The sequence below is a fragment of the Micropterus dolomieu genome, linkage group LG04, assembly GCF_021292245.1.
Source record: "Micropterus dolomieu isolate WLL.071019.BEF.003 ecotype Adirondacks linkage group LG04, ASM2129224v1, whole genome shotgun sequence".
Lineage (NCBI taxonomy): Eukaryota > Metazoa > Chordata > Actinopteri > Centrarchiformes > Centrarchidae > Micropterus > Micropterus dolomieu.
This window is the reverse complement of record NC_060153.1, coordinates 9,106,848-9,133,902: the sequence shown is the minus strand read 5'-3', so window position 1 is coordinate 9,133,902 and position 27,055 is coordinate 9,106,848. Positions and strand designations below refer to the sequence as shown.

General features: G+C 43.8%; 1 protein-coding gene across 7 annotated transcripts in view; it reads right to left on the bottom strand.

The window, feature by feature from the left end:
• The window catches only part of lef1 (lymphoid enhancer-binding factor 1), a 44,423-nt gene that overhangs the window by 5,598 nt on the left and 11,770 nt on the right, over positions 1-27,055 (bottom strand). Inside the window, exons 4-10 of one of the 7 annotated variants that reach the window (XM_046048447.1) lie at positions 14,858-14,990; positions 10,532-10,631; positions 8,581-8,700; positions 7,605-7,776; positions 6,741-6,848; positions 4,892-4,931; positions 4,170-4,212 (exon numbers count right to left, since the gene is read on the bottom strand). In XM_046048447.1, coding sequence (XP_045904403.1) covers positions 4,178-4,212; positions 4,892-4,931; positions 6,741-6,848; positions 7,605-7,776; positions 8,581-8,700; positions 10,532-10,631; positions 14,858-14,990 — 708 coding nt within the window. In that variant the 3' untranslated portion in view covers positions 4,170-4,177. Of the gene's footprint in view, positions 1-4,169; positions 4,213-4,891; positions 4,941-6,740; positions 6,849-7,604; positions 7,777-8,580; positions 8,701-10,531; positions 10,632-14,857; positions 14,991-27,055 lie in introns of all 7 variants that reach the window. The other 6 variants (XM_046048444.1, XM_046048443.1, XM_046048446.1 and 3 more) reach the window with 6 other exon arrangements.

Here is a 27,055-nt window from a genome sequence, read left to right as displayed (position 1 = left end):
GGGGGGGGGGGGGGGGGGGGGGGGGGGGGGGGGGGGGGGGGGGGGGGGGGGGGTGACTGCTTACAATGACTGCTCCCTCTGCTGTGGTTTCGCTTCAAAGGCCTCCACCCACCGCCACTCATATTCACCAGTCAGGACAGAGGAGAGGAGCAGGAAAAGGAGGAGCAAGGAAAGAAGGGAGTAAAGAGGCAAAAATTAGGCAAAATTAGTGAAAGAAGGGGGAAAAGATTGAGCTGAGGGAGAGGTTTTCCAATGGCCAGACTGACAAGAGTGAAATAAAAATAAACACCGCTTCCTTAAGCCCCACTGTCCTCTTCCTGTCTGTGCCCCTGTGTTACCTGGGGGCTTTCATTCAGAGATATGCATCTCACGAGGGCAGTGTTTTATGAGGCCACATAACTCCCGCCCCTTCTGAAAAAGGGCTGCACTGCCTCAAGGAGCCACAGGGGTGAGGGGGGAGGGGGGGTTCAGACCAAGAGAGAGAAAGAGAGGAAGTGGAGAAGACATCACAAAAAAACAAGAGACTGGACCCTCATACTGTTTCTGCAGCTGGCCAAACCACGACACAATAGGCCCATGACTCAATCAAAACAAATTTCAAGCCCCAGTCTAAACAGTGGGAGCACTATAGCTGCGTTCTCTCCCATGTAAACAGAGACCTTTAGAGAGGGTTATACCCCCCACTTAATGTTTTTTTTCTCTCTTAAAGTGTCAAATAAGGTTACCAGGCCAGGATAACACAACCACGTCAGTGTAAAAGATTTGTACTTTTGAGCTAAAACCACATATGCGAGCTTCAATTACACTGAGTTTGACACACTGCCACCCTCTGGAAGTCCATGTACTAAGTGCTGAGAGGGTCATTTTTCTTCACAGAGTAGGCTTTGTGGAGGTCAGGGGAGTGAGAGAACGGGAGGACTGCGGGGGTGAACATTTCCGATTCTACTTCCTACCCGCAGAAACATTAGCCGGGGCGTAACTCAGATTTAAGCCCAAAACTCTCTCCCCCACCTCCCACTCATAACTATTGCTTTCTTTCTTAATATTTTTTGTGAAGAAGTACAGTTTTAAAAACATCCTCTCATCTCCTGTGCGCTGAGTGAAACCCAGTCATTTTTTTTTTTTGTGATTCGGATTCCTTCCCCAATTATCCCAGGTCACTAATAAGGCGGGGTGTGGAGGCACTGGGCTGTGCCGCAGTGGCCTAGAGGCTTGGTGCCAAATTGAAATGACTCGGGAAATAGAGGCAGACACTGAATCTTGCTTAATTGCAGGCGAAAAGTGTGGCTGGCTGCTCAGATGTGTGTGTGTGTGTGTGTGTGTGTGTGTGTGTGTGTGTTGGAGAGACAGAGAAATGTGCAGAGAGTGATGAAGGTTTCAGAGAGAGAAGATGAGAGCAACAAATACAAAAAAAAGAGAAATGAGGGATGGAGACTGAAGGATGAGTGGCAGTCGAGTGAGATTGGGTAAACTCAGAACTCGAGAGAATGAGGGATTTTCTTCTGGCCCTTTTCTTACCCTCCCTTTCCCCGAAACGCACTCATGCCCTCCTCCTCGTCTTCCCTGCTCGCTCAACAAAGTCTTTTGACAGCTGACTTCTGGCTGCACACATCAGAGGGAGCAGAGCCGGGGCACAACTGAGACAGAGAGGAGGGAGCAGAGAGAGTAGCCACCAAAGCCCCCACTTGAACAACACTTCCTTTCATGTTTCTGGACCAGGACCTGTGGTTAGAAATGACCTTCGACGCACGCACCAGACTAGCAATTGTAAAGCATCATTTAAAAACCAAGATACCAAGTTACCAATACCAAGATATCCTGGATCGCAGGATTACAAACACAACCTCACACACACACAAGTGTATGGGCAAATTGACTTTTAAAATACATCCATTTTGCCTGCCATCAAAAGAGCACCCTCATAACAGTCTGAGCAAGATGACTCACATGCAGTTTAATGGCAGTTTGCAAGTGTTTGCAACTCCATGGCCCACTCTAGTCAGATTAAAAGGCCACTTTTGTTAAGAGAGTCTCCCCACCGTGAAAAAAAAAGTGCAGTGGCTGAAACAGCAGAAAGCCTCAAGGGCATGTATGTGTCTCAGCCAGATAGGAATCTCAAAAGGCTGTGAATTGGCGTGCTTTAGTCAGACAAAAGGCTAAAACGGCGCGAGAGGAAGTGCGAAAGAGATAGAAACAAAATAAAGATGGCACAGAAACAGCGAAGGAAGGTGGAGCAGAACTGCACATTTCCAGCCAGTGCAGGCATGGCGTGACGAGGAGGAAGAGACGGAAACCCTCATTTCACATTGTCAGAGTAATGACTTCTCAGAGTGCTGTTCCACTGTGGTGAGAGCCAGCTGTGTGGCGGGCCCAGTGTTTGACATGCTAAAGATAACAAAAGAGAACCAATGGCGAACCATAAAACACTACTCGAAAAACACTCAACTCCTGGTTTGCCTCACAGGCAGAAAAACTCAACCCAAGCCATAAAATATGATAATATGAACATATTTAGTCATTTTCCCCCTTCATTAAAACCTACCTAGACTGAAGCAATTCCATCCGTTATGCTGAATATTCTTCATTATGACTGTACAAGTGCTAAAAATATAATCCAACGGAGCAAATGTTCACTGCGTGTGAACCATCATACAAAAAAAGTGTTCGAATTGTGTCTTCAAAATTTAACTCATTAACAAATTTCCTTTCAGATTCTTCATATAGAGGAGAGACAGATGGGGTAGAGGCTAGGGCAGATGAAAAGAAATAGACAAACGACTTCATTTAAAGATGCTTTTTGGCGTCTACACCGAGCTAACCTCAATCCAGCTCTTTGGGATCTGCATAAATTGAGGGCTTGGGGAGTTGTGGCAGTATCCTTGGTATTATGCATATTAGTTTAAGGCTGTCACTGAGAATCAGCAAGGGTGTCCATCCCGCTGCGGCTAGGCGCTGCTAATTATTGGATCAGAGATAAAGTGCTTTTTAGCGCTCACTCTCTCTGCGCTTTGAAAGCCGACTGTGGCGTTAAAAAGAAAAGGCGGAAAAAAAGCGGCCCAATTTTGGGCGCAGAGAGAGCCACCGGGGTCAGGAATCGATCAAGTGGAAAACCTTTGTTTGGTTGGGGTGATTTCGAAGTAAGACCAGATTTGTCACATCTGCCCGGCTTTTTCTGCCGAAAAGGGAGTGGAACAACAGGATGCTGCCAGACTCTCACAGGCAAGGGAGAGGAAGGGAAGGAGAGAGAAAGCAGAAAAGATCCAGAGAGAGTAAAGAAGACTGAAAGAGGGAAAACAGAGCTGCCTTTGCCACATACTGGGAACATTAATCCTTTTTTTTCCTTTTTTTTTTTTTTAAACAGCAACAAAAAAAGGCAGGTGACAGTTCAGTGAGGGTTTGACATGTCATCTGAATCAATATTCTTAATCTCAACATATCATTTACCAAAGAAAAAAAAAGACGACTACGGAGTGCTTTTGTTATATAGGCATTATAGTCACCCTGAAACCCCAGATACCATGAAATCTTATTACGGTATAGCATCTCATTAAGTTCCTGCCAAACAAGCTGCTGAATCCTCCTCTGCTTCACAAAGATGCAGAGACAACAACACATGTAGTCCATATGGGAATGAGATGAAATCTTTTTTTTTTTTTAAACCAGCAGTAAAAAAAAAAATGTTCTGGGCTAGTAAAACTGTTCTCAGATGTATTATTTAGTCCATGTTTAGACATCACTAAGTGGATGTTTGATTTATTAAGCAATAGTTTTCAAACCCCCCTTTTTTTTTTTTATTTGGACATTTTTCTAACTCATGATTGAAGAAAAATAAGCCATAAACTGCTGACACAACATCCGACCTTTCATCCAACCAGTGCACAACACAAAAACATTGGATTGAGAAGTTCGGCGCACACACACACACACACACACACACACAGAAAATCCAATGCCTATTGTGGTGAGGCCATTGAGCACACTCCGCACACAAAACACAATCCCTCCTCAGGCCTTAACACCGCTGACACAATGACTATGGCAAGGTTAGGGTGGACCTTTTTTAGGATTAGTCTGTGAATACATACTCTCAAGTCAGTGTTTAGCAGTTTCAAAAGACTTGACATATAGTGAACTAATCAGACATTGAGGGGATAGAGGTTTTGTCTTACCATTTTTCTCAGATGTACGCCGTTTTCATTCTCTGGCCTGTACCTGCAGAAAATTGCATCTTTTTTAAAATAAAATTTGAGGTATCTGGACGGTATAGATCTTTACCATCCATCTGGCCTGCACAGTGTACAGACCCCCCCAAAATACTGACATTTTACTTAAGATGTAATTCTCAATGGATTACAGTGGCAGTGCTGAGGAGGAGGCTCATAAGCGCAGCTAAACAAGGTCAGCAGAAAGACATACTGTAGAGCAGCAGGCAAACAAATAGTGCAAAGCCCAGAATCGGTAAGGACTCGTATAAAATGGACAGACTAATCCCAAAGTAGGTGTAATATGTGAAGACAGGGAATGAGAGAGGGGTAAGGGACAAATGGATGGAGGGATGTATACAAAGAAAGTCTATAAGAAAACTGAGTGAAGAACTGTGCTGCCTGCACAGAATCAAGCCAGTCTACTGAAGCCAGAATGAGGACAGTAGAGGACATTAGTTTGGTTAGTGTATGCGTCTACATGCCAGTTTTTTTAGGGGCATGTTCTACTGGGAGATTTGTTGTTTTGTTACAGCTTTACAGAGTGTGCCTTAGTAAAAATGCAGCAGTTTACTGTAAAAGATGATGTGTAATCTATGGAAAAATGGTGCAACTCACAAATTCAAGATGCAACAGACAAAAAAAACAAAAAAAACAAAAGAGAAGGAACTGGGGGGATCGTTGCTTACCTGTGGCTGTTTCCTGCATCTTCTCCCTCTTCCGCTTCTTCTTCTTTCCCTAAAAAATATACAGAGGAACACATAAAGTGTGGCTCCAGCACTCACGCTCACTAGACCACTCTGGTATCCTGCTGCTGACTGCCATGTTCACTCATCCCCTGCTGGGCATCCAACCAGCATCCCTTGGACTCCAGACTCCACTGCAAACTACCACGCTGAGAGGGACGGACCATGCAAGAGTCTGCGCTGAAGTTAAGTGCCCTCTACCTGCTTTCAACTGGTTTTACATGGACGTCCTTTTTTTATCATTTTTTTGGGCTTTTTATCTTTATCTTGAGTTGGGACCATCCTAACTGAATAGAGCTTGCTTGTCCTGCTGCTGTGACCAGTCTGTGCCATGTTTCCACTACCTTTGAAGTTCCTCTAATGACAAATATTAACATGGAGTGCAATCAAAAATACTCACTGTAATTAGGCTAGTCTAGCTCAATGACTGTGAAGAGCGCCACTCTTTTTCCAGCGAGGTGGTGGGAGTGTGTAAGGATTTATAGCTTATGCTAAATCCCCACGGGGGAGACTATAGGTATAGATAGCAGCGTCGAGTCGTTCTAGTCAAATATGAGCAGCACTTTGGTTTCCTGCTGCAAAGTCTGCTAATCCACTTATTCATGAGCTAATCTGCCTTCTACTGCTGCGGCAGACAGGGAAGAAGGGAGACTAAGTGAGAGTGGGTGAGAGAAAGCATGAGAGAGAGGGGGGTACAAGGCAAAAACTATGAATGCTACACGCTCTCCATGCCAGTGCGTTACCTATTTTGGGTGTTTCCAGGCATGATGTGCTGCCTATGTACAGCAGAAGATTTTGTTTGTGGGAGGGGTCACAGGATAGCGCTTCTTACTTGTAAGAAATGTTTTGCGTTAAACATATCGTTTCCCTTTATCTCTCTGGTATGCCAAATAGAAAGCCATTCCTCTGCTCTTTTTTTCACCCCCTACCCGTCAAATATGTTTGTACTAACAAAGCTGGAAATGAAATGGGAACTGGGCTAACTGTCACTAGCTGATATTGTATATCTTTAACTGTGCTTCACTGGGAACAGGGCTGTGAAACTGTCTCCCCCCTCAGCGAGGCATTTTGGCAGCGGAGCAGTGGAGGCAGAAGGAGGAGGGATGCTGTCGGTGTCCGAGGGGAGGCAGATAAACACCACAAAGCACTTTGGTGGTGGAGTGAATGTGAGTGCCGGAGCCACACTTTTAATAAAAGGCTGGTGCTCTCTCACACAAATTCATACACACCACATAGACAAGAGACAGATATGACAACTTCCATGCAAATACACAAACACACACACGCGCACGCTCACAGTAATAAACACCAAAAAACAGACTGCATCTTAAATCCAGCTGAACCACCCACATTCATAAACAAAATGGGCAGCTACAGGAGCAAAGGTTGCTGCTGCTCAATGCTGTATGTACGATCCAGCCTCCTCAACTCAGTCGTAACAGGTGCTTTTTACGACCATCAGCTCCATGCTGATATAGAACATCAAAGACTAGCATAGCCATTACCAGGCAGTTTTCACTCACTGTGGCAACAATAATGTCCATGATACTACAATCCATTTTAGTATGGATGGTAATATAACAGCGAATCCCAGTTATGAATTACACATTAGGCTGAAACAAAGGGGTCCCCAAATGGTCGCCATTAGCATGGAGCCGACTAGTGTAAATTAGCGTGTGTCATTATTGGGTGCTGTTTAAAGAACAAGACATGTAACGCCGACATAAACAACATAAAATCAGCATACACACACGCACGCGCACCTCTGCCAATCTGTTCTGTTGATACTTACATAATTGTCTCGAGCAGACCAGCCTGGGTAGAGCTGCATGTGGAGCTGCCGTTCCTTGCGGGCTAACTCATAATACTTAGCTTGCTCTTCCCGAGATAAAGCATGCCACTGTTTCAGTACAAAGGAGATTAGGGGAAAAAATAGCATACAGTCAATTACTGGCATGCACTTGCATGTTCCCTGCATAGAGAAGTTTGCTGGTGTTTTGGCAGAAAGAGAAAAAAATAAATGTATTTTTCAACTTCCTAACGTGTAAGGGGGGCACATGATGAAGAGATTAACATGTACAAGAGTCAGAGAGAGGGAGAGAAGAGAAGGAGAAAGAAAAAAAAAAAACTTTGATTTCATATCAAACACTGGTTCCAATTTAGCAGCGCTTTTTATTCAAAACTATGTCAGCAAGCAATTACCCTATGCAGGCCACAAACTAGGCTTTGCTGTGGCTGGCTGCCTCAACCACTAGGCCTATTCGTTAAGGCTTTTAACATGGCTCTGTGGTTCCACTCTTTTCCCAATCCTCAAAAGGAACAAATTTTGTCATTTCCAACCATGCCATTATCCAGGCATATTTTATTAAAGCCAATTTGATTAAATGTCAGTTAGATAGGCAGTCTGTATCTGTGCTGCTGAGAGAAGTAATTGGCTGGGGCAATCATTATGACAATAATCACAACTAGTTCATAAAAGACAGTATGTTAATGGAGAGAAGGAATCTTTTTACTTTTTTAAAACTAATTGGGGCTGGGAAGTCAGTCCATACAGCCTCTTTAGGGCCGTGGCTTCAACTGTGATCTCTTGGTGATTTACCTCAAAATCAACAAAGATGAGCTTCAGTGTCAAAGACAATGAGATAGGTGTGCCTACCCTTCGCCCCAGGATCTGATTGATGGCAGCACTCTCCTTCAGCGTGCACTCGGCGACCACATTCGCACGCATTTCTTTCATGTAGAGCATGAAGGCGTTTAGTGGCTTCTTGATGTGCGGTCTTTTAGGCTCCTGCTCCTTCCTCTGTTCGTGCTGGGGTTTCCTGTAAAGACAGAAAACAACAACAACATAGAGGGAAGTAAAGACGAGGTGGAAACAAAATAGAAAAATGAGAGAATGTAAGAGCAAAAGCAACACAAGAAGTCCATTGTGGTGCAACAAAAGCAGCGAGGCTCTGGTTGCTCTCAGCAATAGAGAGGCAGTGCGAGAGGGGTTGCCACACCATTGGCCCCCTGCCTCTTTAATCATGTGCAGTTGCACAGTCGCAGCCCTTCATGCAGAGAGATTACTTCACCAGTAATCGTAACCAAACCTTCTCGTCCAGAGCACATTGGCAATCGCTTAAAACCAAATGCTCAACCACTCAAAGACACTGTTGCTCCCACTCCTGACTTACTTTCTAATAACCTTTTTGATACTAGCACAATCTTGGTACTGGGATGGCCATGAATAATGGAAATATCAGTGATAACCACTTCAGGGTGCTCTCAGCACTTCCCCACTGCACACACTTGGGATGTGAATTCAGTTCATCCCAGCCCTAATCTAGGACCTCTATCTGTTGCTGGCTAAGTGTGTTGTGATCCCTGAGGCCAAATGAAGCATAGGCCTGTTATCAGTAGAGCGCGGGCCCTTGCTGCTTATCTTCTCACATCAAGGGACTAAGAACAACGCTATGACAGGGGGTATGTTCAGCAATGGTCTACTGTAGTGGTGGAGCACACCAATACCTGAAAGTATGTAGTGTCAGAAAACTGCTAATAGAGGGGGGTACAGAAGTTTGTGCTTTTAATAAAAAGGAAAAAAAATAGTGTGTGAGTCTTTTGTGAAGGCATTTTGTGTTTGTAGGACTCACATGTGCATGAGATCTGTTTCATGCAGAGGCTCATGTTTGACCTGTGGGTTGACGATGGCCGGGTGGGGGATCCCTGTGGCGTGGGGACCTGGGGGGCCGGGCACCATGTGGTGTGAGAACCTGCAATAACAGCAGACTTTGATTAATTAAAGAGCGAAAAAGGACAGTAACATGAAAAGGGTCCCCCTAAATGTCATCTAAGTGAGAGAGAAAAAAAAACAAACAAAAAAACACCCAGAAGTGACAGTAGGTGCACACTTGCAACAGCGTACACAGACAAGGAGAGAAATCCATCCACACGTATGTGTTTGCTTGATGTTAGATTTTAGATATTATGGATATATAATATTTAGAAAAATATTTTCACTCTTCTAGCTCTAGATCTGTTTTAGCAACAATTTTTTCAACTTCAGTAGAACGGAGTAGGGTAAAACTTTAATGTCCCAGATGGGCAGTTCGGCTTACAGACAGCAGTCAATAATAATTAAAATATCATGTTGGACACAGTAAAAAAGACCACATGTAAAGCTGCCTCTGCAAGAGGTAGGAAAAAATAAATAAAATAAAAAATTGCTTACACGCAACATTTATGTTTTGGACTAATATTTGCTTCTTTCTGGTGGAATACTGCACTATAGCCTTTTCAGGCCTCTAAAGATTATTTAAATGAACTGCTCGCAACACATTAACATGCAACCTGTAACAAGGGGTCACAAGGAGATATTGCACCATCTCAATATGACTACATGGGAACTTACATGTTTGTTTTGCACTCTATGACACATTGCTTGTGTAGGCCTTCACACTGCAACTCAAGACCCATGAAGATCTGGCTAAATTGGAGGAACTGACAGAGAAACTGTGGTCTTTAGTATTTTTAAAATCTGTTGCTATTCTTTTGAGTTTTCTTCAGAGTTGCTTTGAATATACATTTCTGTAAAACATGAGGAAATCTTTAGATATGCTTTTTCTTTTCCTGGCCAGCTTCTTAAACTCTTTGAGACTCTTCTTCTGAAATAATAAATAGATTTTTTTCTTGTCATCAGTCCATCAGCGGGTCCACAATATCTCCATCTCCATTTTCCATTCTGTTCCATTTTTTGGCATTTATTTCAACACTCACTTCATCATGCTGTGGTTATGTTTCAGTCAAATGGTTGCTGGTTTTTAAAAGTATTTGTAATAGAAAAAAATAAATAAATAAAAAGATTCTTGTGATGCCTGAAATTTACTGATCAGCAATGTTCTGTACTGCAAACACAAGGCTTCCTCAGTCCGAGAGACTTGTTGTGGGGTAAAAACTATGACCAGGGATCCAAAATCAGAACTAGGTTCCTGAGGTGAAAAAGTGGGGGAAAGTTCCTACATCCACAAATGGGCTAATATACTGTAGGTTTTTTGAAGTGGGTCTGAGGAGGAATGCAGGGGGAAACAGTCTGGGCTTGAACCGTCGCCTTACATGTGGCTTCACTCAGTGTATGCCTAAAGGCCTGTCTTTACAAACATCATGTTGACGGAGAAAGAGATAGTGAGGATGAAGAAAGTACGAGGGCAGGATATTTTGCGCAATGGCAGCGACAAGGATGCAGTCAAAAGAGGAAGAAAGAAGTATACAAAAAATAAAAAAGATATGTCACAAATGTCACAAAAATGAAGTGAGGCTGAGAGAGAGAAGTGCTTCCAGGGAGCTTTGATGGTGTTTGAGCAGCCATATGGTTATGCAGGGGCACGAATGCAGTGATGTGTTTGACATGTGCTGGGCACACAGAGGAGCGGTGTGGCTGAAGCCGCAGCAGCCAGAGGCAGACCTCCCCTTGTAGGCTGCTGCAGGCCACCATTCCTCAGTTCAGTACACAAAGCTAGTATAGTATCCGTGTGCATCTGATTCAATAGTAATTGCTCCTTGTTTACATGAATCAACTGTGCATGCATTTGCCTGTCTCTAACTCACCATCCCAGCGGTGGCGTGATTTGCCCCACTCCTCCAGGAGACAGGGAGTAGAAGTTGGGCATGTCTGGTCCAGGGTGATGCCTCTGCATTCCTAGACAAACAACAATGGTACACAACTGTCAGAAAGTATTGAAGTTGGATAGCTGATGCAGTTTTTACAATTATATCTGCATCCTGTGGCTCTAAGTACCAATCAAAATGTGCCTGTAGCACTGAGTATCAAAAACTGGCAAGTGATAAAAGTTATAAAAGGTGGCAAAACACATACTACAGCATCACTTGTAGTATAAAGAACAACTTTATTGTGGGACCAACTTTATTGTGGGTGTTTTGGCTTCTGGCCTTCATCAGGGTCATTATAAAACGCACTACAAAAGAACATTTGAGTGAGCACAAAGAAAAATATTTAAATAAAAACACAACCGATCATATATGTACACTACAAAAAGTTAGCTTTGAATGCTTTGTCAGGTCTTGCATATTCTTTGATCAGACATATCCTGATTTAAGTCATGACTTTGTATACCATTTTATAACGTTACTGTACAGCTGTTCTTGGGGTTAAGGCAACATTAAACAATACTGTAATCCAGAAGTTTAAATGAACAGCATAAAAGGGTTTATAGAAAAAAAAAAAGTTTATGTTATCGGTACTGGTGATGAAACTCAGGTATCGCTCAGACACCAATCTAAAAAAATATCACAATACAATACCCAGTCAAAACTTGGGAGGCACTGATCCCAGAAGCAGGTCAGGCCCCACTCTGGCCTTATTAATTAAAATTATTATGATAATGATTATAAAAGATAATTTTTGCTGGCGTCTGTACCAATTAAGCATGTTCCTTTACATCCAGTTCCTACAATTTGGGTAATGCACTTGGCCATATTTTGATTAACTGTTCAGCCCTAGCATCGGGTATCATCCATGATGTGACCGACCCATATTACATACATACAGTTTCTTTGTCAATGTCAGTGCAGATTTTAAATACTTTCCACAATCAGTTACATTCATTCAGTCAAGTTTAGCCGCATCAATCCCTGGACTCATGTTACTTTAAGTAAATATGATTTCAGTGGTTCCACACAGTAAGGTATATAGATTTTAAATTTGAGAAAAAGAGAGCACTGGTATTGGATTGGTATTGGCAGATACAACGAGTTCAGGTATCAGAGTCTGTATCGGGAGAGGAAAAGGTGGCAAACTCCATCTGCTGAGGAAGACTGAGCTACAGTTAAAAACTCCCAAAAAAGCGAGCATTGGACCTTCAGTTAAGATTTTTTTTGTTTAAAACCTATTACTCCTTCCCACCTTTCCCATCCTGCTTCACTACAAGTCATGTACAGTGCACATGTCAGGGCTTCAACATGCTTCTTGACCTCACATTATCAACCAGTAAGAAAAGGATAATATTTCCCCTGCTTAGCTGGAGTCCTTTCTATGTGTTTCAGCGTCTTTAAGCTGGTTAATTGAGGCCTCCTCTTTGTGGCAGAGGCTGCAGCTCTCCCTGTAGACACAGGATTGACTTGGGCTAACTGTCGGTGGATCTTCAGGACTAAGCTCTTCCATCTCCAGCTAACCCGCTCCTGCTGGGTTTTCAAGGTCGAGGGGACCCTTTTATTTATTTATTTTTTTGGGAAGACTTAACTGGGAACGGGGTTGTAAGATGACTAAAAGGTATCAAAATCTGTAACGACATGTATTCTTGTCCATTTGTTTTTCATTTTAGAGCAGAGTAAGTAATAATATGATTGAAAGTCTGTAGAAAGGAAAATACTGAAATACTGTTCATACACAGACAAGCACATTGTGCCTACATGTGTGCTCAAACACACACACACACACACACACACACACAAAGAAAAGAGGGCAAATGCCTCCAGATTAGCACCATCTTCTAATCCCTGTTGGAGCCAGCCTTTTCTGCCTGCCTCTATCTTTTCTCTTCCTCTTTCTCTCTCCAGGCTGTGGTCTAAAGGGGCCTCCCTCCTTAGAGAAGCCGGGCGAGTGGGGGCTTATATCTCCAAAGCCAATGTTGCAACGCTGGATTCATAGCGTGCATACCACTACCCCCTGCCCGCTAATCCACCACGTAACACTCCTGAGGGCCCTCCGGAGGGCAGAAGGGAAGGATGCAGAGGGGTGAGGCGGCGAGGGAGGTGGAGACAGCCCCAGCGTGTTAACCTTGTCACTCACACCCCCAAGGTGCCTTATTACTCACTTGCCTATTCACACGTTCCTACTGACACCCGATGAGGCTTCATACTCACAAACAAAACAATTCATTCTGTGTAAAACCAGGAAATAATCTATATTCAAATTAGTGTTCCCATGTTATTTAAATTCTTTCAAACAAAAAAAACCCATACGGTTTAAATGTAACCTGTTCAACCCCCCCCGCTCAACCTTCCATCCTGCGTTGGTTGCGGCCCTGTGCATATTAGAGGTCATAATGAGAAAATCCATAATTGTTTTTCATAATTAACGAGCAGATCAAAGTCTGAGCCCACTGAGGAAGGCAGAGCAGCAATTGGTCGATGTGTGTGTGTGTGTGTGTGTGTGTGTGTGTGTGTGTGTGTGTGTGTGTGTGTGTGTGTGTGTGTGAGTGTGAGTGAGTGCGTGTGAGTGTGAGTGAGAGAGAGAGAGCGAGCGCGCACACATCTTCAGCTGAGCCCTGCTGGTTCACACACACACAAATATTCCTGCAGCCAATTCTGCAACTGGATCGCTTAGACATGGATTTCTGTTGGGCTGCGAGTGCAAAGATCAAATACAATGGGGGGGGGGGGGTCCAGTGGTCTTTGCTCTTCAGTTTTTGTCAGAAACTTGGTCGATCTCAATGGACTGGCAAGGCCAACACGAATGGTAAAATTCCTACATGACTACATGACAGCAAATATCTGAAATCTAATGTGTGCATGTGCGCACAGTGTATTTATTGCTCAATTCCGTGTCAACACATTTCTTTCCTGCTTCCACTACAAAAATATTCTACAAAATTTGCCTGATGCATGATTCCTCTGACATATGTGGAGCACACTTTCTTTATATGACTCACTCCCTTCATCTCACTACGCTGTGTACTCTTGCGCTCAGCTCTACATTATTATTTATAGCCGGTCCCTCAGAACCTCCCAGCCTCATCTTTATCATCATCATCTTCATCATCACTGCCTACATCCTGTCTGATCCCCTCTCCTCTTTTTCAACTGGCAGTCGCAGGAGAAGAAAGCCAGGAGAAAAGAGGGAAAAGGTGCGGGGACAAAACTATGCAAGGCCCACGTCTTTTCACATTCGTGAGAAGCTGCCAACGTCTCCAGCTGCGCGGGGCTGAGGAGCTCATCCAAACTGCTGAGGAGCTCCTCTGCAGCTGTCAGGGCTGTAGCTTGATGTTGTTACTGACAGGCAAAGAGTGCAGAGGGAAAGGGCAGCAGAGCTCAGCACGCCGTCCCACGGGCTGTTTCAAATGAGTTCATGTTAGGAGCTGATGGAAACGATGACTTTGCTGTGACACATTTTGGTTTGTGTGTCTCCATTGATTCCTGACAGTGTTGGCAGATAGGGATGTAAAAAAAATAAATAAATAAAAACACACACACAAAAAAAAACCCACCACCAACCCAGGTATGCGGGTTTAGTTTAATGCAGACAGAGTTCACTGCATTACTGCAATATTTTTAAATAAATCACACTAAGAGTGATGTGTAAAACCTCTGAGTGCCAGTTTCTTCATCATCTCATTTTAAGCCCTATTGGGGAGTAACATGCAAATAGCCTGCAGCACATTATAATATCAATATAACATATCAGCCATAATGTAACTGATTACATTAAATTCTTCATCAATGTTATTATAAAATCCAGTGTTTCCACTATCAGTTATCTTCATCAGTGATGCCAGGCTGCCATCTACGTTTTTAGTCTCACAGCAGTCCCTGACCTCATGTTAAGTTAGTTTAAAAAAAAAATAAGATCACTATGACTTCCAACCAGTGATTTAGATAATAATTAAATTTGAGGAGGGGAAAAAGAGAGCACTGGTACTGGATCTGTATCGGAATATACCCTAAGTTAAGAAATTAAAATTGATCTTGGTGCATCCCTAATTAGTAGGACTTTTTCTTACTCAAGTAGTTCAGATGAGAAATGGATCATTTTGTCAATGTACTTTGTAGAGCAATTTGTAGAGCAAGAGGATGACACAGAATATTTGGAAACATTGATCATTCACAAAGTTCTATTACAGCAAACCTGCTGCCACACAGTTGCTGCACGGGCTGCGAGTCTTGTGTCACGTTCTGATCCATTTGCTTGGTTTCTACCTTGTTTGTTGTTGGCATCCTGGGGGTGATGCCCAGAATGGGAGCCTGGGGCGAAGTGCTCATCACTGTACGTGATCAACGGGGTGAGTGGGTGGACTGCATGGGACGGCTGCACCACGGGGACTTTGTTGGACTGTGGAGAAAAATACAACAAAAACTATATGAAAGAGCAATGACATTATACATGAGCTTCAAGTGCATTATTCCATGCGCTATATAGCCCCGTTCCCTGCCACATGATCCGTGGACTGGTCCGGCACATATAGTGCGGGTGGTCTGCTTCCTTGCAGATGTGGGCAAAGCTTAATAGTATGGTCGATAAACTAAATTTCTTCTCTTTTCAGTAGCCTGAGCCCTGCACAAAACTTTGTTTAGCCTCGGTCAGCAGGAGCAAAAAACCTATTCCCTGAAGGAAGGAGGAAAAACAAGTCAAAAGAAGTGCATGAGCATGTTTGAGACAGCAAAAGAGAGAAAGACGCAAGCAGAGCTGTAGTGAATAGGAGCGAACAAGCGATAGAGCAGAGAGAGTGGAGAGAAAAGAGAGGGTAGAGTTAGAGCACAGGTCTTAGGCGGGAGATCAAAGGCAGTCATTAGCTGGTGAATAAGGGGAGTTCATTACAGAGCAAGAGCCGGGGGAAGGAGAGATGAGCGATGGAGGAGGAGGAGAAGGGGGGCTGGCTATAGAGAGAGAGCGCAAGTGAGACAGATGTCTGCAGCTGTACTTAATGCAGGGGTAATCACGTCAACAGTGGCCTGGCCACAGGCCCCCCATCCCCGGATGACTCAGAGAGACCTGCCTCCTGACAACTAAAATAGACCGAGCCAGGTCCAAAAAAACCCGGCCCCAACCCCCAGCCAGCAGCGCTTACATGCTTCAGCAGCACCGAACACATGGTAATGCTTAGCCATGCTAAATCTACTATTCACAATCTGAGCCCAGAGCTGAGCTGGAGTCAAAATATCACCTCCACGGGATATACGGCTAATCGGAGAGACATCAGTTCACTGTTGGGTGAGACACGTCTTACACCAAACGACTCCCACAAGCTTTGAATCAAAGAGTTTCATGAAAATGTAATCAGAGGCTCTTACGGGAACAGTCACCTGATTAATCATGTTGTTGAAGACACTCAGCTAAATTTAGTTGGAGCGTCCATTTCTGGAAAGATGAAATAATCAAGGGACCGTTCTTTATTAGCTCTCACTTCGTTGTCATAGTGAGGTGTCCGCCAAGGTGACATTCCTGCAGTGCTAAGTGGTGATTGGTGCCCCTTCTGCGTTCACACACACACACACCCCCCCCCCCCCCCCCCCCCCCCCCCCCACCCCCCCCTTGGACACAAGGGTGGTTGGAATGTCTGCTTTTCTCTGAACCTCTCGCAGACTGGCACCGGTCTCAACTTAAGACCCCACTCTCTTCTGGGAACGTACTAACTGGGAACACAAAGGGCAGTATGTGTGGTGTATGCGTGTGTGTCGGAAAAGGTCTCTGTATCCTCAGCCACATGACGCGTCATCTGCATCAGACTCCTTATCGGGCGGGGAATCTCATCTCCCAGGGCCAGTTTCTTTCCCAGTTCCTCTCCTGATATGAGCCTTATGTGCCATCGTCTAGCAGAGTACACATTGTACCTTTTGAGATTGTGCACACTTACCACCACAAACATTGCCTGAAAACGAATTAAGCCACAAAGATGCTGAGACTTTTTGACATTAGCTCAGGTGAGTGTGGTTCTTTGACCCCAGTCAACAACAGTCAAAGGTGACGGGATAATCTGCAAGTGTGGGAGTGTCAGACCTCATTCCCCAGACGGGAGGGCTTTTTAGTAAGGAGGCTAACATGCATACACCAGGGGCTAAATGATAGCATTCTCACCCATATTATTTTACGCCTCTCCACTCCCATTTTTTATCCTGTGGGAATGAGACAAGAACCTGAGAGATGATCATTTTAGCTGGAAGTCTTCTCCAACTTATAGCAGGAAGAACAGAAAAAGAAAAAGCCAGTGTAAAACCAAAGTTAGTCTCTCATAATTGTACAACACACAGTTAGTCTCTCATAATTGTACACACACACACACACACAGCAGAAAAATAGAAATAGTGATTGACTCATTTGCACTTAAGAAAGCTAGAGGCCATAGAAGACTAGCCCTGTTTTTTGCTTTTCCCAGTTGCAGCTGTCAAATCACATTTCTTTCAACTTCTTAATATACTGCCCACATTGTGATAAAATCCACCAAGGAAAAACCTGCAGGCCTCTGTGACAAATACAGAATTTATGGCTATTTGGGTGTATATTTACATAAACTGCATGCCATAACTAACCCTGGTTTACTTTGGAAAGAAAGGAAGAGCAACAAATTGTAATTTGGGCTTACATCTTCATATCTCTCAAACATTCATACAGTATGATGAGGTAAACTATCAGTACAATTCTCACGTTTTGACTATTTCACTTTAAAGTTACGGTCATTACATGCCAACCGCCGTCATGGAGCCACCATTTTAAATTCTTCCAGGTGCAGACTGGTTGGCTTGCTGCACCCACTTTGCGGCTCTTGGCAAAGTTTACACACAAAAAGCACAACACCCTTTTACCAATTTCCTGGAGGAAGTAGTTGGAGACACTCAAGTGACCACAACTGTGAGGGTCACGCCACGTTGCTACAATTTGATCCCCTCTCATCCCCATCCTGACTCTAAAAGCCCTTAACGGCAGCAACGGTGTTGCGACGGAGGGCGGCCATATTGGAGGTCCCTTTTCATTGTATAGGAGAAATAATAGGCTTAGGATCTTTCTATTCATATTTTTCAGGGAGAGCGAAAGAGGAGAGGCGGCGAGGATTGAAAAGAAAACGTTCCATTTGGAATTTCATATCCAGGCTTGGCCAGCCCTTCTAAAGAACCCCTCAGATGTGGTTTTAAGAGAAATTCATTGTGCGGAACTGGAGCTGGCAAGGAGCCCTCCATGGAGGAGACACTCCAGTGTGTTTCAGCACGGGGAGCCAGTGACTTGGCGTGCTGTCTGAAATTGGGGGTGGGGAAGGGAAATGGGACGTTTCGTTTTTGTTTTTGTTTTTTGTCTGAGGGAGGATTTTTCTGACGGCACGCCGGTGTCTCTGAGCTTGTATTCTGACTTGGTTTCGGAGCATGAGTGTGTGTTTGTATGTGTCTCTATGTGGTATATGCAAGAACTATCCCTGGAATATAGCCTTTTTAGCATCTCCCTCCCTCTCTCCCCTAACAGCACAGCTTTTGTACTCCACTCAATTAAACCACTTCTGCAGAGTGGAGTGGAAAAAAGGGAAAGCGAGAATTTTATAATAATCACTTCCCACTACTGTAATTTATATGCAATGAGGACTCTTCGCGCCTGCAGCTACAATCAAGTGTGTAGAAACCATGTGAGGTGTTTCACAAACAGCTGGGGAGATGGCAGCTCAAGTGGTGGCTATGGATTCCCATGCTGTTAAATCTTTTCACTAAGAAGCCCTTCTCACCCCAAAACCCAACCTCACGTACTCATGGGATTTTCTGTACGGGTGCGACAAAAAAATAAAAACGTCCCAGGATTTCGCCGGAAGAAAAAAGATGAGAAATTGTTCTGCGATTGCAAACAGTATCATTAAGAGTTTTCCGTAAATTTCCGATAAAATAGACACACGATTCTCAACTGCGAATAACTGGCAGAGAGCACACACCCTGCTCCAATTGTTTTTGTCATTTTTGGCTACTGTATCCACTCTCAATGTGATCATAAAGAAGACACAATGCAGATGGAAAGCCTCTGTAAATGCCAAAAATTGAAGCATGAAGTAAGGGTGTGCCCATACTGAAATCCTACTGAGTCACCCTCAGACCAGGTGTTCACTGTCTGGTGTGTTTGTGTGCAAGTTGTCCAACCTTTTCCCAACAAAAGAGAGCAAACATTCTCCCATAGTAGCTTTCCAGCACAGAAGAGAAAAAGGGACCGTACCTTCCTCCTCCCCTTTCTCTTTACTAAAACCAGTGGAGACCAACCTGAGGAAGCTTAAATAAATAACCAATTACCATTCGCAGAGCGGGTTGAACCCCACCAGCTTCGAGTGGAGTGCTAAAAATGGAATGTTTTATTAGCAGGATGGCCCCTTGGCCAGGGGGCTTAATGTAACGAAACCCAATTAATGGAGAAGAAAGCCGGGCCCCCAGCAAGTGAAGGAGCGCCACGCGCTCGGGGTAATGAGACGAACAAGCAAAGCCAACCACAGGGACAGGAGTGGAGGAGGCTACGAATAACAGGAAAAGCCTGCCCTGGAGAGAAATTTACATCTGTGAAGCCCCCCCCCCCCCCGTCTCTTATTCTCCCTCCTTCTTTCATTTCAATCATAAATCCTGCGTGCTAGTCAAGAGTCCAGAGGTTGAAGAGAGGCAGCAACCCCAAAGGCAGAGGCCAGTTGATAAAAAGTAAATAAATAAATAAATAAATAAATAAATAAATAAATATATTAAAAAGGGAAGAACACAACAGGTATAAAAGTATATTACAAACTTAAAGAAGAATGGTGTGTGATGAATTACTTAGATAGTGAAAATAGGCCACATATAATACCACATACTGTATGCAGTGTTATGGTGTTAGTGGCTGAGTTGCAGCACATTTTTATCATGCGAGGAAACTTGTTACACTGCCCTCTAAATACCACTGTTACACCCACACAGATGCATAAGCCAACACTTCACATTAACACACATGATTGACACGGGCCACTGCATAAACATGGAATTCACACAAATAACCCCACCCACTCAAAAGGCAAATAGACATGCTGTAAAATATTTTAATGGTACATGGCGAAGGGATAACCGCACGTTTAATGAATTTAACACATACGTGCTACATGTGAACACAAAGGAGCTATTAACAGCTGACTGTCTTGTTTCCCCACCACCACCAAGCACAACTGAATAGGACGAGGTGGATTACCCATCATCCTTCAGTTGGCATGAACAGTGTGCGCTCCAAGCAAACCAATCACACTAGCTCTCATACTGACATTCTGAACGTGCAAAGAAGATAATTTGTGTGAAATATGCCTGCCCCAAATGAAAAGACTTTATCCGCCTTTTTTTTTTTTTTTAAAGTGTTCAACTCTTCTTCTCTCTTCTATATGTCGCGGAAATATAAAAAAAACTGAGGGAAGAGCAACAGAACATTAAAAATGATCCAGTCTCTCTTCTCTGTCAAGCCACAGCGAACTAAACAGAGACAGTAATATGACAAGAGCCAGTCTCTTTAAAACAGTGGAGATTTTGAAAAAGGACATGCAAGAGTTCATGAAGGTTTGAATAAGAAGCTGCGGTATAGGGTTGGGCAAGGGTTGAACAGTTTTGTCTGGTGTAATACACATCAGTCCAACATAAGATACGGCTAGCAGCAGTCTACATTTGCTATCGTCAACAAATCCCATGAAAAGACCAAAACTAGGAACATGCAAGTCCGTCTCATAATACTTTCTTCAAAAGTCTGCCTTTGGTTCTCAAGCCCAGTCGTTCCTACTGAAGATGTAAATCTTTTTTAAAAAACGCCTTTTTAAAAAAAAAAAATAATAAAATAAGGCTGATTCATTTCCTAAAACTGCTGGGCAGTGTAGTTCAACGGCAAATGAACACACATGTGGTACTCTAGTGAGCATTTACGGCAGCAGTGCCGATGTTTGTTGTAATGAAGTCACCCAGTGCACCAATTTGGACAGCAACTGGTTTGGCATTTAGTGTTCTGGTTTGGCTAATTGATGTGTTTTTTAAATCGTTTTTAGACGGTTTATGGCACTGAGGAATAACATGCATCAGTACATGTTCAGAAATCACTTGTTAGTAGTTTAATTCATTGTCTGTTTTGGCCTTTGAGGAAAACTATAGAATGTCAACATATCCTACTAATCCTTTCAGTACTTAAAAGAATTAATTATTTCCTATGTGATGTTACATACATATTGTAATATATCACTATCTTGGAAAGATCTTGATCACCATTTTCAGCCATATTGCCAGGCCCCAATGTGATAAGTACCATGCATTCAAGTACAGGTGTAGATTTTGAGCTTGAAATGTGTCTGTGCCACATGATGGATCGTCGTCGTCGTGTTCGCACTATCCAAACACTGCGTGGAAGTTGATCAGCTCTGAGTGGAGGTCAGCTCCTCCACGGTTGTGTTTGCAGAGAGTGTGTGGTGGGGGTTGGGCCGCTGCTCTGGCAGAGCCCTGGGCGAACTGCAGGATGTTCACCTTGCGGCGGGGCACAGGGCTCATTATCACAGCAAGACCTGGTCACATCAAAGGACTGCAGAAAGGGCAAACATTCTGCTGAAGTGCCACTGTCAGCAGGCTTGCGAGAGTGCACGCAAACACATACACAAAAGGCAGACCGCACACACACACTCGAGCACCCACCAGGCATCTATACCCCCACAAAGAACATGGCTGCTTACTGTAGCGCCATCACTTGCCTTGAATCTATTGAGACTTACTAAATCCCAACAATACCTTAGATGACACCAGTCACGAAGAATTATGTCATTTCTCACCACCGGTAGCACAAACACACATAAACACAGCTACCTGGTATATCTAGACAGAGTCGATGTGTCTAACTGTGTTAATATCTGAGTCATACAGCCTTTAGCTGCCTAATTTACCTGATCAGCTGTGTGTTTCAAACAAGGGGGCATGTAAATCTTGGGGCCCCATTTTTTAACTCAGCCTTTAAAGCTGACCACAAGCAAAATATGTTTGGGGTGCACTTTATTTTTATTCCTGTATCAATCGGCATCCCTCTCCAGCAACTATATATAGCAACCCTGCCTCTGCATTAACACACTGCATGATTTATCATTAGAAGCCAGCTCTGGTCTGCTGAGTAGCTACATTCATGCCAGGCAGCACAGTGGTGCCAACATCCACGTTCAACAACAACAACACCACTCGAAAGGCCCTGAGAGAGGTACACAAATAAAATCGCAGCACAAGCTAACTTTGCGTGGCAGGCTCTCTAAAATCTTAGCCACCGCACAATACCAGTGACAGAGAGAAAGAGGGAGAGAAAATGCAGAGCAGAATGGGGGAAAAGTGCTGATGAGTTGCCTTATGCAGGAGGTTCATAGATCCGTCGAGCAAGAGCGGATTTGCCTGCTACACCTAGATAGTGCCCCCCCCTCAGCTTTCGCCCAGGTATTCTGGGCATGAATGGCTGTCAGTTTGGATTTGGGAGCTCAGTGTTGAGGGGGAAAATAGAGTCTGGTGGGGGTCTTTGTGTGTCTCTACCTGTGGAGACGAGCGCTACAGACAGTACTCTCTCTCTCACTCTCACTACTCTCACTAAGCCCAAGCTAGCTCCAATGCAACACTGCACCTTCCATCCACGGAAGGGAAGGGGTAAATATTAGTACTGCATGCTAGCCAGGGATAGCCGGGCGAAGAGAGACAGCAGCAGGCTGTAGAGGCGCTGCCTGTGTTTGCGGGGAAGGTTTTCAGTGGCACACACCAGGAAAATGTGGATGGGGAGGTGATTTGAATGAGAGCTGCTTCTGCCTGAGCTGTAGAGAGTACTGACCTAGTTTTCCTTCTCTATTTCACTCAGACAGATGCACACCCACCAACATAACGTGTAAGAATAAAAATACTGATGCATTAGTGAGCGACTTAATGGAACAAATAATTTTATTCACAGAAAAATGTATGCATTTTGTAAACAGACAAAGTGGGTTTAGGAAAGTAGGTTATGTCATGTTTTGAAAACTGCAGGTCACATGAAGCCATGTTGGCTCAGGTGTCATGACTCCTCTGCTCTGGCCTTGATCTGAACTTTTGACCCCATGGTCACATGATCAATGGTCTCTTGAACTCAATGTACCATTGCGCTTAAGAAGATACAAGTCCTGTTCTCTTTTCACTTCTAAAGAGATCTTTTTACATAATTAGACAAGCACCCAGACAAAGCGACGTTTTTCTCTATGTTACAAATTATGATCGTTTTGGTTATGGTTATAATGAGGCAAGGTTCATGCCTCAGTGCTAAGAAGCATTCATGATTGTGGATCACACATTGCAAACCTTTCGCCTCATTCACATTTTGGACCATACAACAATACCAGCAGCCCACTGTTTGGGTGTGATTCCACGTTTTAAGAGATTAACTGGTAAAGACTACCAACAACCGCTTTTCAGCCTGGAATTAGTCATTAATCAAACCACACATTTTAGGGTTTCTTTCTAGCCAGGCGCACACACCCCTGTTAAGATCTGAATGAAAAGCACAAAGCTATTCAAATCTGATCCCCTCCGAACAAATGGCTTTTCTCCATCCCCACAGAAGCAGGGAACACTTCAAGAAGCTCTCCAAGGATCTCAACGGTCACATGAAAACTCCACCCCATCAATTAGCTTTGTGGCAGGGTTTTGTGGGCTTTAATACAAACAAAACAATGACCATGTACAACATGGCAACGGACAACGTCTGCTTATCCCTTGATACCTCTAAAGAAATGGTAATAGTGAGTTTCTGGAGCACAAAAGGGACTCCTTAGGCTCAGGGCATATGGTTACAGCAACATTACAGGGTACACTCGTGCACCTGATGCCGCACATCTGAAAGATAAGCCATACAATGAACACACACGTGGTTGTCCTTCGGCTCCAAGCTGGATTTATTCATTGCAGACCGCTCATGTTTTAATATAATCTAATTAATCTATTAAGCAACTTGTATGTTAGATTGAATAAACATTAACATGTGCTGTAACATTTTTGAAGTTTCTTATTTTGTCCTTCAATTTATTAAAACAATTATTGGCAACTAATTTTTCAAGTAAAAGTGCCAAACATTCAAATGTAAGGATTGAATGTTGGTAATTTTTTTTTATACTATAGTAAACTGAATATCATTGGGTTTTGGACTGTTGGTCAGATTAATCAAGCAATGCGAATAGATCTTTAATATTTCTAGACTGCAAACTTAAGCAAATGTCAAAATGACACTTGACAACCATGGATGTATCTTTAATGTGTAACTTGAAATCTTCACAAACTGATGCAAGACATAGTAAATGAAGGATTTTTAGTTTTATGTAATGAAAATGAATAGCTAGAGGTTTCTACAGTCAACAAGTGGATCATCGAATGAAACCGTTTCTTTACGTTATCACAAGTTAATGTAAAGTTCCGCTTGAGTTGCATGTGATCACGTTCATGCGCATTTGCAGAACTTATGACTAAAACAGCTTGAAGTACAAATATCTAACATAGTAGGATAGTCTACAGCAGTGGTTCTTAACCTGGGGGTCGGGACCAGAGTTATTTTAATGTTGCTAGGCAACTACTGAATCAGCTGTCCTGTCAGTCTAATCAAAGATTATAGCACCAGCGATCTGTAATCTTTGGTTTGCCGCTAAGTCATATTAGCAGAAACTTGATCACAACTCACAGGTCTGTGTCTTTTGTTGCTAAAACATCTGCTTTAAAAAAAAAAAAAAAAATAGACAAACGGAGAGCGTGTTCTCTGTCACCGTTTTGAGTGTGTGAGGTGTTCAAACACACAGGAGACAGGGAAAGGGAGATCCGTGTGGGCGCATGAGACCCTCAGAAAGGGGAGACACCACTGGTAGTAGCCTACAAGTTGGGTTAGGGGCTTCATCTCAGTTCCAGTCTTATTTTAGGATGAGTCGGGGACAAACTGTTGTAGTCTTCGGACAATCCAAGGAACTGTAAACCGTCAGCACAACTGAGGGCCCGTCTCTCCATTCATTAGATTGGACAATGGGAAAAAACACGGATGACGTCGAGCACGATTTGAATATTTTTCAACTACGTGCGCCCAGGGCGCTCATTCAAAAACGCAAGGCGCAGCAAGCGGTCAAAATTCGAGGCGTCCAGGGGTCATTAACAGCACACAGAACGCTCACTGCCAATAGAATACAATTTTAAAAAAGGCACCTCTCACTGCAAAAAATTGCGAAATAAATCAATAAATCAAACGCAAAATATTTTCAACTTCAAAAATGGGGTCAGACTGCCAAAAAGGTTTAGAACCCCTGGTCTACAGTAACCCTAGAGTTGTAAAGAGATAGAGACTATAATAACCTGTTTTCACCTTTCACTTAACAACTGTTGAAACTTTTCAAATAGAAGTCAAGCACAACTTTATCACCATATTGTTGCTTCAACATGGAAGGAGTGTCACTGTTGTGATGGGAGAACTGAAGATGTACATTTGACGTGCGGGGGGCACTTACACCCCCCCCCCCATCTTTCATCTCAAAAGATAGGGATACAGTGGGGGTGGATTGATTTGATGTTTTGATGCATTGTTTGATCACGGGCAGCTCAAAGTGGTGGAGGCCTCTGTGATGTGTCTCCATTGGAGGACATGAAAAGCGTCACCTGGCCCCTGAGCCGAGGGTTATGGTTGCTAGTGGATTTAAGGGCTCCTGCTGAGCTGGACGGTGGCTCCATTGATGCCACATAATCCATTCAGCGTGACCTTTATATTTTTAGAGTCAGCTCTACTTCCCCGTCATCCTGCCTTGTTAAAACTATTGCAGACATCAAGGTCCTGATCAACTATGTTCTATTATAACAGGACGGTATATCTAATTTATTCAATGTGTACATCCCATGAGAAAAATAAGTGCCTTCCATCACCAACCAAGCAGTCCGATGATCAAAAGAAACATGGAGCATAAGGCGAGCTCATCAGATGAACAAACACATTCTTGCTAGATATCTTTGTGGGTTTCATCATCCTGCATCAAGTGACTGCTAAGGAAAAAAAAAAAAAACACAGCCTTGTTCTCAACCCTGTGACATCAGCGTTTACAGACCGAGCGCAATGGAAGAATCAAAGCCCATGCAATCATATATTTCCAATTAAATACCAATCATGTGAATCGGCAATCTTTCCTCCGCCCTCAACCCAATTAATTGTTTCTAAAAACCCACACGAAAATATCATAAGCTTAAAAAAAAAAAAAAAAAGTCATAGAAATGAATAATCTCATAACGTACGCTAGGTGGTATTAGTCATGAGCATCAAACTCCTACCACGTTCTACATTTGCCTAAACTAGGAGCAAACATAATTGGGATAAATCTCCTCAGTAAGCCACATAAAAAAAGCAGAAGGGTGTAAATTGTTACACTGCTGTGTGTTAAGACACTGAAACAGTTGCACAGATCAGACAAACTGCAGCAGCAGGGAAAGAGCAGCATTCAGCTCTGCTGTTTTCCTCTGTGACTTGGGGCCACTGAGTTTTTCTCCAGCCATAGTAAATTGGGCGCCTGGGGCAGGAGCCTTGGCCAAGCTTGCATTTCGGAGCCGACTGTGGAGGGCATGAGGGATAGAGATATGGCACTGGAGGGGGGACAGGGCGGTGGATGGTGGGGGAGGACTGGAAGCGCAGTGGAGGTGACATTATGCACATGTTTTAACACAAAAAGGGATCTGGCTCGTTAGCACACTAACTAGCAAGCTCCATGGCAATCAGCACTCGTCATTCTTTCTGTTCACTCTATCCACCTCGTCATAAATATGGCTACATCTGCAAGTGTAATTACTCCATTGTACTCTGATTTTCTGCTCTGCTGGACAGCAGCATGGCAGCCTGCTTTTCAGCACCTCTCCCTCTCCCCTCGATCCCCTCCTTTCCCTCAAGTGCCCTCGCCTGTTCCTGGCTACTCCTTTGCTGGTGAGGCCGGTGTGTCTCACAGATTACAGAGCTCTGGTCGCTCAGGTAACAAGAGTCACTAATCTGGCTGGGGTTGAATTACACATAATTGCCTCGGCACAGTGATTGATTTCAGCCCTGGAAAGGAAAAGACGACCCCCCCACCCCAAAAAAAAACACCCCCACCTCCCTCCCTGCCTCTCTCCAGCGCTCACGAGCAGCAGCCAAGACTCTCCATCTAGTAGGAGGCAGGAGGCTTTGAAGAGATCAAAGCCAAGGCCGGGAGCAGTTGCGCGCCCTGGGAATACGGGAGAGAGGCTTTCTGCTCCTCAGCCCTATTTTCTAGCGTCATGTCGGATTGCAGCTGTATTGCATTTCGCCAGTTTTCTTAATGCTCTTGGTTTTGACTTTGACATCAGTGATCCCCCTCGGTTTCTTCAAAAACAAGGGGGAGGAGAAAAAAAAGAAAGTGACTGACTGAGTGTGTGTGACACAGAGAG